Consider the following 19,532-nt stretch of genomic DNA (forward strand, 5'->3'; position numbering starts at 1 on the left):
CAGAGAGAGAAAGAAAGACAGAGATCTTTCTCATCAGCTGGCTCATTCCCCAAATGGCTACAACAGCCAGTTCTGAACCAAGCTGAAGCCAGGTCTTCCGACCTGGTCTCCATCCTGGTCTCCTGACATGGGTGGCAGGGGCCCGAGTACTTGAGCCATAGTCCACTGCCTTTCCAGGTGCATTAGATTAGCAGGAAGTTGGATCAGAGGCTGACAAGACACGTCTTAAACTGGCACTCCAATATGGGATGCCAGTATCTCTAGCAGTGGCTTAACTTGCTGTATCCTGATACCAGCTCCTTCATGGCTAATTTAACATCTTCCAGTAGTCACATTAAAAACTTGAAAATAAGCCAATAAAATTGATATAAATAACACATTTAACCCAATTTACATCAAACATTATCATTTCATCATACCATCAATATAAAAATTAGAATAATTTACATTCTTTTCATATTAAGTCTTTGAAATTTGGCATATGAATCACATATATAACAAGTCTCAATTAGGATGTGCTAGGTTTCAAGTGTTCAATTCACATGGGGCTGGCTAGCAGCCACTCTATTGGACAGTATAGCTCCATAATTTTGCAGTTGAACAGTAAAACTGCATAGGCCTATGATCTTAACATAGGTAAGAATTACTCCTGCATATCATAAAATAGGTCACTATAATTTCCTTAGTGTTTGTCCCAATACACTTGTTTTCTTCTTCGAATCGTCCCATAATTTACATGTTACAATGAATCACTTTTGTACTCCCACATTATTATAGAGACTCACAAGTGACCACTTGTTTAAATTCACAAATATTTATTTATTTTGCTACTGTTCTGTGTAGTCCACTCAACTCTGTGCAAAAGGGGCTATAGAGAAAAGATATGAAATGGTTCTTGGCTCTCAAAGAGCTTGCAGCCCAATGTGGAGGGTAAAAACAGCAAACAAGTAACTACAATCAAGGTCCAAATTGTCTTCAGAAATAAATACAGCACCTGGAACTATGGAGGGAGGAGACAAAGATAACTTCTGACTTTAGGGAAGGATTACAACAAATAAATAATTCCTGGAGAAAGGCTACCTGCCAGTCCTACTTCACTTCTGCACAAGGCCCATCACTGGCTCTTCATTGTTCTGGTAAAGGCCAAACAATATACAATGGCCATCTTTCAACCTCCCCATGTAGCTTTTTACTAAACCTCTGTTTTAGGCATGTGGTTTTCTGTTCCTGCTTAGATTGTTAGTCCCCTTTTCTCCCTTTTACCAAAATGCTTCATTTAGTTAAGCACCAGCTTTCCTAACTCCGCTCTCACTGGTCCCCTCTCTCTACTTCTTAGTAACTTTCAACATGGGACCATCAATGAATTTATGGACCCATCATTCTTCATCTGTAATTAGATGAACGCTTCTCAAACTTTGGGTAATGGTTCACAATCCAGATGGCCACAACATCTGGGGCTGGGCCAGGCCAAAGCCAGGAGTCAGGAGGTTCTTTTCAGTCTACCAAGTGAGTGTCAGGGGCCTAAGTACTTGGGCTATCTTGTGCTTTTCCAGGCCATTAGCAGAGAGCTGGATTGGAAGTGGAACAACCGGGACTTGAACTGGCAACCATATGGGTGCTGCAGGTGGCGGTTTAACTTGCTGTGCTACAACACTGTCTCCATGACTCCTGAATTGAAGTGGCACCCAAAAATGTCTATGAGAAGTGGGAATGAGTTTAAAACATTCATAAATCAAGTACTTATTTTAAGGCTACTAATAAGGATCTGACGTTATGCTTACTGTGATAATTCTCCTCCAGGAAAACCATTTGATTAAATCCTTTCAGAATCAGTTGAGACATTGCCCTGAGCAGAGGTGGGGCAGAAGGCATTCCAGGCAACAGGAATATCTTAAAATCCAGAGGGTGACATAATCAGATCGTCATGTCACAGATCTTAGAGGAGTTAGTAGTAGTTAGGGCAATAATGTCAGCAAGAAAATGGCTTTGCTAAAGAACAGTGACAAGCTCAGAAAACATGGAAAATTACTAGTGACACATTAGAAAATTTGAATTCACTGGATTAAGAATCATAACCTCATTGGATAATGTGAATGAAAAGAAGAAACAATGGTGCTCTAAAATTTATGCTTGATTTCCTGAGGATGAAATCAGGAGTATTGGGATGACAGATTTGCGGGAGAATTATAAAGTATTAGGTTTGGAAGCTTTGCCATGCAGAGTTTGTCATGTCTGTATATCTTCCCGGTACAATTAAAAATATCAGTTTGTAGGGCCAGCGCTGTGGCACAGTGGGTTAACACCCGGACCTGAAGCACCGGCATCCCATATGGGCGCTGGTTCGAGACCCAGCTGCTCCACTTCCAATTCCAGCTCTCTGCTATGGCCAGGAAAAGCAGTAGAAGATGGCCCAAGTCCTTGGGTCCCTGCACCCATGTGGAGACCTGGAAGAAGCTCCTGGCTCCTGGCTTCGGGTCGGCACAACTCAGCTGTTGCGGTCATCTGGGGAGTGAACCAGTGGATGGAAGTCCTCTCTCTCTGTCTCTACCTCTCTCTGTAATTCTGTATTTCAAATAAATAAAATAAATATTTAAAAAATATATCAATTGGTAGCTCAGGAATTGTAAATAGAATTAGAATTAAAAAGCAAATAAAGATGTTTGAAGGCTATGAATGACCAAAAAGAGATTTAAGACTGAAATATTTTTGAAAAACAGAACTAGTATCTCATGGCTAATATGAGAAAAATTTCTAAAATCCCGTATCTTTTAGCTTTGTGTTTGAGGTTGAGGCCTCTTCTATTTCTGTGATGCCCCATTCCTTATCATAGTACCTAATAAGTAGTTGGTTACATTATTGAACACAACAAAAATGTCAGCACATGAAAAATAGAAGCAATATTGCATGAGTTAGTAATTTCTAAATTTAAGAAGTGACTGTCTCCAAATTATTTCAAAGATAACATGGAAACATGTAAAAAACAGAAAGTAAAGTTAATCACACTGGTATTTTAGTGGGCTGATACACACATTTTTTAAGTAACTATTCATTTGAACCTCCATAGGTAACTCTTGAATATAGACACATAATTGCCTGTGGTTAAATGTAGGTTTGTTAACATTTATTTTGAAATATCAGAATTTTTCTTGAAATTACTTTATTGGCAAAACTTTGTGGTATTTAATTTGAAAGAAATCATCTTATGATACCGTGGTTAAGATGAGTCCACCTTTGCTGCTCACCTCTGGATCATAAGGGATCTTGGTGACGTGTGCTATATTTCTATACTTAGTTAAAGCACACTTGGTTTTCTGGTGTCCCTCTTATTTAAGCATAGTCTGTCCTTCCCATTCAGGTTAACACCAAAACACAAACCTTTATTCATGTTCAAAAACAAACATATTGTGGTCTTTATTGACCAAAAGGACAGTTTCTCTATAAGGGATCATAACTGTGATGGAAAAATTACAAATTGTCTACATTTTCAGTTGCTTTTATTAGGTTAAAAATTAATTCTATGTTCCCTTTTAGTTCCCTAGCAACTTTAAAATAATGGCACAGGAAATCTTTTTTTTTTTCAAATGAGGATGTGCATTAAGAGATGGAATTGGGGATAATGTTCAATGTGGTGAGAATAGGATACTGGTTTCCTTGCTTCTCACTCTCCTAAATTCCCTTTATGCCCTTTTATTTATGTTCTAAGAAACTCTGATGTGACATCTATTTGTTTCCAAAAAGATGTGTTAGGTAGGTAGTCAGTTATGAGCTTATGTGTGTGTAACAGGCCTAAAGAGAAGACATCTATGTCCAGCATATGCATCTGCATCTCAAATTCATCCCCATAATGTTTCAGGGGCAGCCTGGCCCTCGCATCCTGCCCTGCCCCCTTCTGCCTTCCACAATCTCCCAGGTGCAGCCTAGTAACTGCATCTCAAACACCCTGCTCCCTTCCTCCGGGTCTGATAACATTTGCATCCATAAAGTCCTTTGTTTCAGACTTTCAAGAGAAGTTTTTCTATTTACATCCAAAAAGCCCTTTGTTCCAAGAGGAGCAGAGGTGGGGGATGCAAGACCCATCTCCTTAAAAACCCCCAGACTCAACTGGACTGCGTGCTCAGCTCTTTGCATCTTTGCTGAGCTGCCCGCCTGGCCTGGTCAGGTGTAATCTCCACTCACCCATGCAGCCCCGCTCTCCCCCAGTCTGAGCGACTGGGCACTCTCTCTCAGGTCCTGTCTGGAGAGGTGCCCATCCGTTTTTATGGATGTCCCTACCCTAATAAACTTTGCTACTTTTACCTCCCACTACTCTCTGTCTCACGCCTGATATGTAACCTGTAACCTCCCTCCTTCCTCCCCCCCACCCCAGTCTCTCAGGCTCTGTCTGGAGAGGTGCCCATCTGTCCTTACAGATGTTCCTTCCTAATAAACCTTGCTATTTTACCTCCCACTACTCTCTGTCTCACGCCTGAATTCTTTCTTGCGCGAAGACAAGAACCCTGCAATTTCTCCGGTAACAGATGCAGAGGTAATGTTCTCAATGCAAAGAAGCTCAGATTCATACAAAGACAAAGAAGAAGGTCCAGCAGGGGATGGGGTTATGGCACAGCTTGCAATGCTGGCATCCCATATGGACGCCCATTTGAGTCCTTGCTGCTCCATTTCTGATCCAGCTCCTGGCTAATGTGCCTGGGAAAGCAGAAGATGTTCTAAGTCTTTGGGCTCCTGCAACCACATGAGAGACCCAGATGGAGTTCTAGGCTTCTGACTTTGGCCTGGCACAGCCCAGGATATTATGGCCATTTGAGAAGCCACCAGAGGATGGAAGAGAACTCTCTCACCCTTGCGGTCACTCCCTCTCTCTCTGTAACTCTGCATTTCAAATGAATACTAAACATCTTTTAAAGAAGCAGAAAATACGAAGCACCACACACATTTTTCAAATTCCTCTTAATTACCACTGGAACATTTTAACAGATGTAGAGATAAACCATCCCAGAACATCTGCATCACTTTTACACTCAGAAGAGGAAAAATGTTTTTTGTTTTGATACATTAGTAAATGAGAACTCATAGGAGCAATTCAGAATACTTGGGATAGTTTACTTCTGTCTTTTTGTCTGAATGAGGAGTTAGAAAGAAGCAATTCCAAGGCCACAGTGAACACTGCCAGGTCTCACCTTGCTGCTGCTGTGCTTCTTTTTGCTCACGGAGGGTGACCCTGGCTGCCCAGGGCTGGGGACTGAACTAGATCCTGCTGACGCAGGACCCGAATGCACGTGAGATCCTTTTTCAACGACCGATGACAGAACCAGAGGTGACTGCTGTAGCGAAACCTTCTGGAGCTCTGCAGCCAGCTGCTTAGGATCAACTCCTGGGGATTTTGCTTTGTCCACTACAACAAGATGAATTGGATTCACACACGTCTCCGTTTCATTAGTGTTGGTACTGAATGTCATGGAACTTACCTAATATGACTTACTTATAAAACACTAACTTTAAAAATTAGATACATTTAATTGCACCTTTATATATTTTTTCTAAAGAAGTTCAGAAAGTTCAGACAAGAGTGACACAATGCAGAATTACAGAAAACTGTTTTTCATGTTTTATATAGAGAATTGCAAGAATGAAATCCACTAGAACTTAGTTTGTATCATCATCCGCTTTTCCTTCTCAAACTTTTACACATTTCTTTATCCAAGGGGGAAACTTAAAAGAGTATATTTGCATTTGCATATATAAATAAATTCTGTGTTTATAAGTATTTATAAATTAAACATATAGAAATATATATATATATATATATATATATAAACTTCCAATAGGACTTGGCATGTTTTGTTTTGCGCAGTAACTCCAATCCCCAGAATTGTGGCTGTAAGCACAGAAAATACTCAAGAGACTTAATAAACAATGGAAAAACTGGTATTTTAAATCTTACAACTGATCTAACAGAAATGTAGATTATATTTGTTATCTAAGAAAGAGTTAGGTCTATTTCAGTTGGTTCTCATGAAATTACACTTTAATTTTTATTTATTATAAGAAGGCAATTAAAAGGCTCAGGAATATGTGATTCAAAACCCAGTGATACAAAAAAGAAACAAGTATTATCTAAAAGTGATAGAAGGTTCTAAAGAAATGGCTCCAAGAATTACTTTCCCAGGATTAAATTATATTTAAAGAATGAAAAATGGGAATTCACATAGCAAGGATTTCACATTTTCCCCAGATGCCAAAAATGCAATGCTTTCAATTTCATTCAGCTATGTATATAATATATACATATAACCCCATCTGTGTTTATGTCTACAGCTTTATCTACACCTACATCTATACCTAGTCCATTGGGACAGCGGACTGTTGCACTTACCAGCTTTTGGTGGCTCATGAAGCTCCAGGTGCTGAGGATTTTCTGAATCTGATAGCATATTGAGGTCCCTAAAAATTAAAACAGAACATTAAGAAAGAGATTGAAGAAGCTTAATACAAAAGGCACTTTTTTCCAACTACCCTGAATTTTTTTTTCAGTAGATAAATGAGAAGTGGTTAATGATATAAAGCAACTCCAAAGCATGCTCACCCTTCTAGCCCAATATATATTTGCAATGCTGTTGAAAGTCAGAGCTGATAAAAATGATTATTTAAGGTGAAATCTTTATGGATCAAATGTAAGTTCATTTTGAAATACTATATGCCTCCACGAACTCTAAATGTGTTTAGGCTTTCATTTAAATGAAGTATGTTTCAATAAAAGCATGACAGGGGAGAGCTATTGACATAATCAGAAACTAAATTAGCTGAATTCTGTCTACCCTGTAGGCTTTGATTCTGAACACAAGAAATCTATAAAACTTGTATTCACTTCATTTTCTAATTACAGAAAATCTTGCTGACTGGCAAAGGTTCCACCTTAACAATTTTAAATTAAAAGAGCCATGAATAGCCAAAAAATGGAAACAGAAAGATGGGGAAAAACTCACAGTCTTACACATATTTCTGCTTCCCCACTTTGCTGACTAATGATACTCTGCACTTCTTCATATGTTTTAGAAGTTAAAGGAATTCCATTCCATTCCAATACTTGCATCCCTAAAAAGACAAATTTGAGTATAAAATCAAACATGTGTACTCTCTATAGCTTGGGCCCATAGGGCATACAAGACATTTCTTTGCATTTAAAAATCAACTCAGCACACCATTTCAGAGGACAAGAGTTTAAAACCCGCTGGAACATGAAAATCAAAACCATTACGTAGTTTGATCTCCTCAACTTACCTGAACACATAGAATAAATTTAAAACATAAAAAATTCTGCTTTTGAAACTATTTAAATATTATCAAACACATGCATTATTTTTTTCACACTGTTAGAAAGAAAACATTACTGAATATACATGGCTCAGATTAAGTGTTTCAAGGGAAAAAAGAAACACCAAGCAGTTAGAACCACCAAAAATATTCTGCTGTAGGGAGCAAAGTATGAGTGTGAACTTCTGGATCCTAACATGGAATGGGAGTGATAGAAAGTCTACACAACTTCCTTGCAAAGCTCGCCTCCAGAACTGTGGTGCCTTCAGCTTTGCCCAGATAAAACAGGTGGTCACATCGTGTCCTTCCCTTACAGTAAGTGCCAGACAGTCCCGAGCAGAACGTTTGTGCTCTCACAGTAATAGTAGTGTAGGGCCTTATGCTCACAAAGGCCTCATGCACGGTATCATGTTCTGCTGTGGTTATCTGGAAATTCTTAATAATGTTTGAACAAAGAAACTGCATTTTCAAGTAACACTGGGCCCTGCAAACTATGTAGCTGGCATAACCTAGCCAGGGTATTTCATTTCTCTGCTCCATTTAAAAAGGTAATTTCATACAAAAGAAGAAAAGTGGTAATATCATTGATATTTCAACATTTCACATGTAGTTTCTTTGGTCCACTTTAAATGCACCAAAATAATTTAGGGGTATGTAAAACCCCTAATGTCTGTATGCTGTAACTCTGCTATAATTTACATCAAAGGAAATGATTTTGAGCAGTGAGGTTGTTAACGAGCTTCACAGAAGATTACGTGAAATTCCCTTCTGTGCGTCTCTGGCTTCATTGGGGAATTACTCACGCCCTGCACCTTTAAAGGTTTTGATGGCTACAATGCAGTTTGGGAAGTATATGATTAGTGTCAATCGACAAAGGGAAATGCTTTTACACTACAGTAAAATGGCAACAGAAGACCATAAAGAAGGCGCACAGTAACACAAACAAGATGACTTTCTGTAACTTACTCCAAGAAAACTTTACCTTCAGAGGGGCCTTAGGTTTATTTCAACAATCCCAAGCTGTTGTACACATAAAATGAGAAAATTATATAAATGACAGTGAAAACACTACTAAAGAAAAAATATGGCACACTGAAAGAGGAAAACAAAGCATTTTTTTTCAGTCAGGAAGGTACATTTATGAGCAGATGATTTTGAATGGAAACAAATTAATGCTGTTGTAATTCAGAAATTGCATTGTCACATTTCTGCATATGCATATTCTATTGAAAGAATGGTCACATAGTTCATGCATTTCCTGATAGATTTACCTGTTCATTTTTAATATCTAAAAATAAGGGAGCACATTTATAAATCATAATTATCAATGAAATGAGAAAGTGCTTCTAGATGTAAAAAGAAAAAATATTTAGTACTGTTACTAAATTTGTTGAAAAATTATTTCAAGGGCCAATGCTATGGGCACAGAGGATTAAAGCTCTGGCCTGCCGTGCTGGCATCCCATATGGGCACCAGTTCAAGTCTCTGTTATACCACTTCCAATTCAGCTCTCTGCTAACGTGCCTGGAAAAGCAGCAGAGGATGGCCCAAGTACAGGGGCCCCTGCACCCACGTGGGAGAGCCGGAAGAAGCTCCTGGCTCCTGGCTTCTGGCTTCAGATTGGCTCAGCTCCAACTGCTGCAGACATTTGGAGAGTGAACCAGACCTCTCTCTCTCTGTCTCTCCTTCTCTCTGTAACTCTGTCTTTCAAATAAAATAAAATAATTTTTTTAAAAAAAGGAAAATTATTCCAGTAAAAGGGGATTGATGGATATAAACCTGAGATCAATCCTTACATGATCTTCTCTGTCCCCCACTAACCTGGACCACAGATGGAGCTGAGCTACAGTGCAAAACATTCAGCCCATTCTTTTATCTTGGCTTGGTGCCTATGGTAAGATACCACTAGGAAAATGACTAATTGAACATTCAACATTTAACAACTTTTCCCTTTCCATTGTCTAACTTCCTACAAACCCCACAAGAACCTTGCATAGTAATAAATAATGGAATATACAAGTCACTGCTCATTTATTTCATAAGATGGCTTTGGCAATTATGAGAATGAAAATGAGGTTATTCAAATATCAGATATTTGACATATATTCATGAATCGTTAATCCTGTAACTATTTAAAATGCATGTTAAATTTGTCAAACATTATTATGCTTTGTTGAAATTCAAATAAAATAGTATTTTACCATTTAATGTAAGGAATTTCAATCTTAAGAAAGCTTTTAGCTGTGATTGTGTTTGAAAAAGATTTCCTGGAAGGCAGTATACACATAAATGATGACATTATTTAGTATTCTGATTGGACATTTATATTATCTTTATATTTAAATCTAACATGATGTATGTTATTAGAGTACACAGATAATAGAATTATATACCTAGAAAGCACCTGTTCTAGTAGCTTGAGACATAGGCTGAATTTTTGTTGCATGTGCAACTGTGGTGGTGATAGATTTATTGTTCAAAATATCAAACTCGGCCGGCGCCGTGCCTCAATAGGCTAATTCTCTGCCTGCAGCGCCGGCACACCGGGTTCTAGTCCCAGTCCAGGCGCCGGATTCTGTCCCAGTCGCCCCTCTTCCAGGCCAGCTCTCTGCTGTGGCCAGAGAGTGCAGTGGAGGATGACCCAAGTGCTTGGGCCCTGCACCCCATGGGAGACCAGGAGAAGCACCTGGCTCCTGCCTTTGGATCAGCGCAGCGCGCCGGCCGTGCCGGCCATTGGAGGGTGAACCAACGGCAAAAGGAAGACCTTTCTCTCTGTCTCTCTCTCTCACTGTCCACTCTGCGTGTCCAAAAAAAAAAAAAAAAAAAATCAAACTCAGTAAGTTACTAAACATGAAAAAAAATAATCAGACAATTATGGGCCTTCAAAAAATCAATCAACAGAAAATATTCTCAAGTACACATTTTTATAAATTCTAGGATCACTTAATCTTGTATGCTCCTCAAATTGGCAAAAGCTATTCTTAATCCTTATAATATAAACGTTCATACTATGTTAGTTCTTGATCTATGCTTAGTATTGCTATTACATAAAAAGTATCTTGTTGATTAAAATTTTTCAGTTAACAAGCAAAATCTTAACTAGTTTTTGGATATCATATCACACAGACACTTATACTTTCACATATTTGATTTATTTCACTCGTACTTTCCTAGCACTTTGTATGTGGCAGACACAAAATTCATCACCTTCACTTATGTCTAATATTTTCTGTTGTTATAAATATTAATATAAGTTATACTCTACTAGAAAAAAAAGTAGGAATATCTTGATAATTAGTAAAATAATGGCAGTTCAGAGAAGGAAATCCCAAAGTGTGGCAAGTATGTGAAAAAAAAAAAATCCAAGATTTATTAGTGATTAAGAAGCCATTGTGGCCGGCGCCATGGCTCAACAGGTTAATCCTCCGCCTTGTGGCGCCGGCACACCGGGTTCTAGTCCCGGTCGGGGCGCCGGATTCTGTCCCAGTTGCCCCTCTTCCAGGCCAGCTCTCTGCTATGGCCCGGGAAGGCAGTGGAGGATGGCCCAAGCCCTTGGGCCCTGCACCCGCATGGGAGACCAGGAGAAGCACCTGGCTCCTGGCTTCAGATCAGCGCGATGCACCAGCTGCAGTGGCCATTGGAGGGTGAACCAATGACAAAAAGGAAGACCTTTCTCTCTGTCTCTCTCTCTTTCTCACTATCCACTCTGCCTGTCAAAAAAAAAAAAATTACAAAACAAAACAAAAAAGAAGCCATTGTAATCCATAAGTTGTACTTTGGAAATTTATCTTCAATAAATAAAAGTTAAAAAAAGAATATATAATGTATATATTTAAATTTTTAATTGAAATGCAATTTTATCTTTTTCAAATGAATAATAAAAACAAAATGAGAATCTGAAAAAAAAAAAAAAAGAAGTGCATAGTAAAGCTAAGAAGTGCATAGCAAAGCGATAATGACATGCTGCCTAATTCTTATCATACTGGGTGACATTTGAAAACCAGACAATGCCTGTGCTGGGTGGGATGAGGGGTGAGGCCTCCCTGCCTTCTTCCAGGGAGGTTTGCCTTGATACACTGTTGCTCTGGTTAATTCCCACTTTATGATGTGAGGATAGCATGAGTGGGACAGGAAGAAAGGGAAACATTTTTTTAATTAGAACGCAGATGAGTGCAATTCTTCCCTAAGGCTTCAGACAGAATACAGTTAAACTAAGAAGTCCTTTGCTTGGGTATGCATTTGTGGGGAGGCTGAAGTACCTGACGAAGTGGACACTGTGAGAGGAGTAAATACTCAGGAAAGAAATCCTTGGCAGAGGCTGAAGAAAAGCAGTTGTACCAGGAGCGAACCCTAGAAGGTGGATCCCTCTCCTAACATCCTTGCTAGGTAAAAACAAGAGGGAAACAGGATCTCATCTACAGGGCAATGTTATTTATGTAGATTTAAATGATATGCACTGAAGGAGGGAGGATGGGGATATTCTTAGAATTCTACCTACAACTATATTGAACCTGTTAAAAATTAATTAAAATGTATTAAAAATTTTAAAAATAAAATACTAAAGTATAAAAGAAAATAAATTATATGCACACAAAATGACATTATAAATTTTATAAACAAATGGCAGGCATCATATAAATTATAATAGTTTCCCAAAGAGGGGAATAGTTGCCCACAGAAACAAAATAAAAGAAAATAAATGTTAATCAATGGGTGAATAAATGAAAACAACACACACATAGGAAGGGTCTAATGAGAACCTGATGCAAATGAGGTTTAAAAAACAAAAGGAAGTCTCATGTAAAGAATACTATATATGTGCAAAAGTTATTTTTAATCTGTTTTACATCTTTTCCACACTAATATTATTAAATATGACTACATATTAATTTTCTAAATGTGCACAACCACTCTCAGGAATGTTCTATGAAGCAGCAACAGTAGGAATAGATTAGGTAAACTGGCTATTTTTCCCTAGTGACCAATAGATAAACCACCAATGCAAGTGGACTTTGAGCACCCAGGACACTGCTCACATCAGTTATACTCTTTCATTCTTATGTTAGGCAGTATCAATTCATGAGAAATCCAAGATGGGTGGATTCAATTCTTTTTAAAAAGTACATTTAAGCTTTGCACAGTGGCAGTATCATAGCCAATGAGGTTTATCCGAGGCGCGATTATTGCTAATTAAAAAATACATTTAAAAACACTTCGTAATTTTTACCTATTTGTACATTAACATGAAAAGATAAAAAGGAAAAAGAAGGATAGGAAAAAGGAAAAGGTGGGGCCAGCGTTGTGGTGTTGCAGGTGAAGCCACTGCCTGCAACGCCTGAATCCTACATGGGTGCAGTTTTGAGTTCGGCTGCTTGGTGTTGGCCTAGGAAAAGTAGTGGAAGATGGTCCCTCTATATTTGTTTCTCCCCCTTTCTATGTAACCCTGGCTTTCAAATAAATAAATACTTCTTAAAAAAAAAAAGAAAAGGAAAAAAGGAAGGTGTAAAAAAATGGAGGGAAATGATATATGGTAAAGGGATACTGGAATTTGGGTGTGTGTCCTGCTTATTTATAGGACACAGAGACACCCTCAGGGATAATAAAATATTCAAAATGCAGAAACACATCATCAGGTATAACATTTGAAGGTTGGGAAGTATCTTTTTGAAGAGCTAATCTCACAATAATATTATATTTTGTCATTATTCCTGTTGCTCTTGTTTTTTATTTTTTATGTTTTATTTTTTTAATTTTTGATAGGCAGAGTGGACAGTGAGAGAGAGAGAGACAGAGAGAAAGGTCTTCCTTTTGCCGTTGGTTCACCCTCTAATGGCCGCCGCGGTAGCGCGCCGCGGCTGGCGCACCGCGCTGTTCCGATGGCAGGAGCCAGGTGCTTCTCCTGGTCTCCCATGGGGTGCAGGGCCCAAGGACTTGGGCCATCCTCCACTGCACTCCCTGGCCACAGCAGAGAGCTGGCCTGGAAGAGGAGCAACCGGGACAGGATCGGTGCCCCGACCGGGACTAGAACCCGGTGTGCTGGCGCCGCAAGGCGGAGGATTAGCCTGTTGAGCCACGGCGCCGGCTTGTTTTTTATTTTTGGTACGCATAGTTCAAAGTTTAAAATGAAGTTTGAATACACAAAGTATATTTAAAGAAGCACCTGTCATCAGAGCAGTAGCATAGACACACATGCAGGGAGCCCTGTGTTAGTCTGATGAGCACAAATAAGCTGTGGGTGTGAAAACATCTCAGAACCTGAATTACTGGGTAGGAACAATTTTCACGAACTAACACACTGTCTCTAGAGATTCACTGGGGGTGGAAGGGAGATAATCTGAATTTCATTTTATTGAACAGAGACTCTGAACTGTTAAAAAAGAAAATTTTAAAAAATTCTAAGCTAACAAGTCTAATAATGCTTTCACATAGAACTCTGTGTGTAGACATGCGTATGTGTGTCATAGTGTTGAAATTTAAAATCTGCCCCTCTCTCAATTAGCAGCATAGGCACCATTTTCAGAAAGACAAACATTCTATCTATCAGAGATGTGTTTTACGAACCACCTTGTGCTGAGAGCTGACAGTTGATAATTTCTCTTCAGTGCAATCAACTGTGGTCCCATTCAGCCTGGTTATTTACTAGCTGCATGCCTTAGAGCCAGTTGGTTAATCTGCCATGCTTGGCTCCCTTGAGGCAGATTATACTTGCTAAATGATTGCTTCAGTTTATTTCTACCCCATAGTAGGGAGAATGTTCTATGACAGAAGGAGAAGCAAAACAAATGCTGGTTTCCAACTTATGAAAATGCAATTTTTGACCTGCATTTTCATATGAGAAAATTTTAAGAAGTTAAAATTCTTAAATGTTCATATTGTTTTCAATTATTTCCCTTGTCTGCAACTTCACTTCACACATACAGTGAAACTTCCTCAAGCACAGAAATCATGTCATCTAATTTTTTTGTATCTCACATTTTCTTTTTTTTTGACAGAATCCCATATGGGTGCCAATTTGAATCCTGGTTGCCCCTCTTCCAATCCAGCTCTCTGCTATGACCTGGGAAAGCAGTAGAAGATGGCCCAAATCCTTGGGCTCCTGCACCCATGAGGGAGACTTGCTGTCTTTGGATCGGGGCAGCTCCAGCTGTTGTGGACATCTGGGGAATGAACCAGTGGATGGAAGACCTTTTTCTCTCTCTGTCTCTCTCTCTCTCCATTTCTCTCTCTCTCTCTCTGCATCTCTGTAACTCTGTCTTTCAAATAAATAAATCTAAAAAATGAAAGAAAAAAAGAGAGTAAGCAAGATCTTTATAGATGTTCTATCTTTAATCTGTTGTACTATGTATTTAAAAAGTGACATCTAGGAAGGGATATAACTTGTGTAACTTCAACATAACTCCAAACATCAGTTAGTTAGCATAACCATTTCTCATGCCAGTGCTAGTATCAATAACCAGCAAAACTCATTCAATTTATGTCAACTAAATCTACATGCCAGTCCACCTGAATACAAGTAATGTTCAAATATATGAGACGTAGCAGGAAGAACACACACGTTATTTTTCCATGCTATTTATCTTACAATAAACTAAATTATTTTAGAAATTGCACAATTTTCATAACAATACAATTTGAAGATTTGTCCATGCAAAAGCTGAAGATTTTACTGAACAAAGTTGTTGTGGGATGTATCATTTAATTGTAGATACATACTGATAGGAATGAATAAAAGTAGATTGGAATCCTTATCTCTTTCCCCTAGCCTACTCACAGAAAAGAAGTAAATAATACATGTTCCAGGTACATTGAAGGGAAACTATAGCTGCTTGCTCCCTTCTAGAAGGGAAAATAATGTGGGAAGAATGAAAGGACTGGGACGTGGGTCAGTTCCCAGGAGAAGGTGGCTGGAGTTTCCAGACTTAGTGGGTACTGGCATCCAGCTTGTTCAAACTCCCCAAAGAAGATGGCATTACTGCAGAGGAAAAATGCTTGAGGAGCCTTTGGAAAGGAGGACCCGAGGTGGTACAACTCTCAACACAGGCAAATGGGCTTGTTAAAAGGGAGCCACCCTCTGTCAAGGAAACGGCAGTGATGTGGCACTCTTGGTGGTTTGGATCCACATCTACAGCCCCATCTCTGAGTTCTAGAATATGTACTGCATTCATTGGGACTCTCCTCAGTGCACATGGGATATGGGACACGTCCCATCAAATCAGGGATGTGACCATCAAATAATGAATTATGGGCAGATGAAGGGCATGTTGGAACTGATTACATTAGTTCTCAAGAGAAAAGGTATCTCTTACACTCCAAGATGATGATTGAAAATTCATCCTTTTAAAATACAGTGAAAGTGAGTAAGGAAATATAAGTAGTCATGGTTTGTGGTCTAGTTTGAAGAATATTATTATAATAGTATTCTATTTCTACTAAATATTATATCCAGTATTTCCTGGAAAGACTGATATAAATGCCAAAGCTATTCTATGACTAAAGTATATTGTAAAGGTTATTTGAAGCAGACTAAATCAAGTGAGTGAAAAAGGCACAAGTACTGTAAGACATAATAACGCAATATGTGGAATTATACAATATGAAGTATATAACATCATCATTTCATTTGAAATAACTTGCAGTTCATAAGTTTATAACATTTTCTTCTAACTTCCTAATGTATTTTTGTTAATTTGCGTAGAGGACTTCCTAGTGACTTTCAAATGAAATATTAGTAGATGAATAGAGAGATGTCCCATGAACATGGGTTGGAAGAATTAATGATATTCTTAGGATCATATCCATCAAATTTCTGAAATATGTTTTCTATAAATTAATAAATAAAAATGTAAATAAAAAAAAAAAAAAAAAAAAAAAAAAATTTCCACACCACCTAAAGTCATCTATAGATTAAATTTAATATCTATAAAAATTCCAATGGTCTTCTCCACAAAAATAGTAAAGATAACCCAAAAATCCATATGAAACCACAAAACACCTGGAAGAGTAAGAACAATTCTGAGCAAGAACAAAGTTGGAAGCAGCACACGTTTTGATTTCTGATTACATTACAAAGCTATAGTAATCAAAACAGCATCATACTAGCATACAAACAGAACACAGTCCAGTGGAATGGAATCGAGAACCCAGAAATAAAATAAAAAATATGTGGTCCAAATAATCTTTGAAATCGGGATCAAGAACACACAATTAGGAAAGTACAATTTCTTTAATAAATAATGTTGGAAAAATTGAATATCCACATTTTAAAAAAGAGTCAAATTATACTCCTATATTATCCAATTCACAAAATTGAACCCAAATGACTTAAAAATATAAACATAAAACCTTAAAATTCCTAGAAGAAAATGGGTAAAAATTCCCATGACATTGGTCTTGGCAATGATTTTTTTTTGTATGTGATGATAAAAGCACAAGCAACAACAACAACAAGAAAATAAACAAATGGAATCACATCAAATTATAAAGCTTCTGTACAGCAAAGGAAAAATATAACAAAGTATAACAGCAACCTAAAGAATATGAGAAAAATTTTGCAAATAATATATATGATAGCTTATTAATATCCAAAGCACACAAGGAATGCATACAACTTATAAGCCAAAACAAAACAAAATGAAACAAATAGCCTGATGTAAAGGTGGGTAAAGGGAGGCCAAGCATTGTGGCAGAGCAGGTAAAGATGCCACCTGTGTGATGCCTGTATCCCATATCAGTGCCAGTTCATGTCCCGGCTGCTACACTTTGGATTCAGCTCGTTGCTAATGGCCTGGGAAAAGGCAGAAAAAGATGGCCCAAGTGCTTAGGTCCCTGCTACCCATGTGGGAGACTCAGATGAAGCTCCTGGCTCCTGACTTCTGGCTTTGGACTGACTCAGCCAGGCCATTGTGGCCATAGAGGAGTAAACCAGTGGATGGAAGATACGGAAGATATTTCCCTCCCTCCCTCCCTCCCTCTATCCCTCCCTCCCTCCCTCCCTTTCTCCCTCTCTCTCTCTCTCTTTCTCTCTCTCTCTCTCTCTCTCTCTGTGTCTCCCTATCTCTCTTTGTAACCCTGATTTCCAAATAAGTAAATAAATCTTTTTTTAAAAATCCAGATAGATTTTTTTTAAATAAGATGTACAAATGACTAGGTATGTAAAAAGACAGCTAATATTAGTAATTATCATGAAAATGCAAACCAAAACCACAATGAGACATCACCTCACACCTCCTAGAATGACTATTATCAAAAAGTCAAATAATAACAAATGTTAGTGATGATATGAAGCAATTAGTTGTACAGTTTATGAAATTTAAATTGGTATGACCACCATGGAAAATAGTATTGAAGACTTTCAAAAACTAAAAATAAAACTACCATATCATCTAGCAAACCCATTTCTGGGTATATATCTAAAGGAAATGGTATCAGTACCTCAAAGAGATATCTGCTTTGTTTTGTTAATTGCAGCATAATTCACAATAGCCAAGATATGGGGAGAAAAGCCCCTGTCAATGGATGAATGGATAAAGAAAATATGTAATAGTATTTAAAACACAAATGAAGTTCTGCTATTTGCGACATTGTGAATAAATCTTGAGGGCATTATGTTAAGTAAAATAAGTCATAAAAAAGAAAAATATTGCATGATTTCATTTATATGTGGAACTTAAAACAGCTGATGTCACAGAGTTAGAACAGTGGTGTTGCTGGGAGCTGGGCTATAGGGGAATTGCAGATGTTGGTCCAAAGATAGAAATATTAAGCTACAAAGATGAGTAAGTTCTGAGTATCTAATATTCATCATAACTACAGTTATAAATAGTATATTATCTCTTTGAACTTTGCCAAGAAAATAGATCTTAAATGTACTTATCAAACAAAAAAAGAGGAAAAAGGCAACTAATATGAGATGAGGGATGTGTTATTTAGCTAGACTATGGTATTCATTTCACAATCAATACATATAGCAAATAACAATAGGGACACTAAAATGTAAGCAGTCCTTGAGGAATATTAACAGTTGTGTTTGGTTATGCATGAGCCAGTGTCACTATATGATTATTATGAAAGGTGTAATCAAAATTAACAAATTGACACATACGTTATTCATCAATAAAAATGTCAAGAGATATAAATGAGAAGCCATGAACAATAAAAAAATCAGTAACAATTTTATCATCCTGAGAGTATTTTAAGGTAATAAATTATGCATCGTTACTTTATACAGTGTCAATATTTCGGTCCTTTTATCACAATGAATTAGCAGATAATTAACTTTGCTTGATAGTATCAAACAAATAACAAATGGCATTTAAAGGTTCAATTTCATTCTCAACCACTTTTAATAAATAGTATTCAATTTCATATGCTACCAGTCAATATTATAGGGTATATGACACCTTACAATAATTGATTTTCCATTGAGAAATAAGAACCTTCTGAGAATAAAATAGTTTAGCTCATATCTGCCAACTGGCAGAGAGCAAAACTAATTTTATCTCTAGCTCTCTAAAATTGATTTAGGAAAAATATTTCCATATCATATCAAATATTATTACAATTAAAAATAACAATATAATTCTAGATTTTTATATGTATACTTATGATTATAAGGAATTCTTTTGGGTAAAATGAATAAAATTAGATCCATTTCAACTGTGTTAAACCCTTTAATATTAATAAAGAACACAAATAAAGGACTTTATTTTTAAACAAGGTTATGTTGCCCACTTTTTCTCATTTTATCTACAGTGAAAAATAGATAAAGTAGGTATAATCCTATTTTTACAGATGAAAAACCTTCAGTTTCAGAAACCAATTACTAATAATACTCCAAAAACTCAGGTCTCCTGATTCATTATCTAAGTTTGGAATATCAGAATTCTATAAGTTTAGCATGAAAGAATTCTAAAGTCTTCTTTTACGCTTAAGTTATACAGAATATTTGATTATAAATTGTGTCTGTTTTTTTCTGGCAACTATCTTAGATTTATGTTCAGAGTCAATTTAAATAAATATATTTAAATCCATAGAAAACTCCTCAGATCATGCCCACAAGTATTTAGTCAGCCCACAAGTACTTAGTCAGTAAGTGTCAAAAAGGATACCAGATTCTGAGGCACTGGTATCAATCAGTCATGATTTCTGACATGTTTTTCCTGCTTAGCAATAGGACTGTCATGGACAAATGCTCACAGAAGGCAAATGATACGGAAGTCCAG

At 37.4% G+C, this 19,532-nt stretch overlaps 1 protein-coding gene and 1 pseudogene across 1 annotated transcript in view; one reads left to right on the top strand and one right to left on the bottom strand.

The window, feature by feature from the left end:
- Positions 1-19,532, bottom strand: part of PCLO (piccolo presynaptic cytomatrix protein) — a 623,081-nt gene that overhangs the window by 113,572 nt on the left and 489,977 nt on the right. The window contains exons 11-13 of the mRNA XM_062178496.1: positions 6,984-7,092; positions 6,374-6,441; positions 5,178-5,392 (exon numbers count right to left, since the gene is read on the bottom strand). Coding sequence (XP_062034480.1) covers positions 5,178-5,392; positions 6,374-6,441; positions 6,984-7,092 — 392 coding nt within the window. The remainder of the gene's footprint in view (positions 1-5,177; positions 5,393-6,373; positions 6,442-6,983; positions 7,093-19,532) is intronic.
- LOC133768370 (U4 spliceosomal RNA) lies at positions 12,441-12,553 on the top strand (annotated as a pseudogene).

Source organism: Lepus europaeus, chromosome 1 (genome assembly GCF_033115175.1).
Source record: "Lepus europaeus isolate LE1 chromosome 1, mLepTim1.pri, whole genome shotgun sequence".
In the NCBI taxonomy this organism is placed as follows: domain Eukaryota; kingdom Metazoa; phylum Chordata; class Mammalia; order Lagomorpha; family Leporidae; genus Lepus; species Lepus europaeus.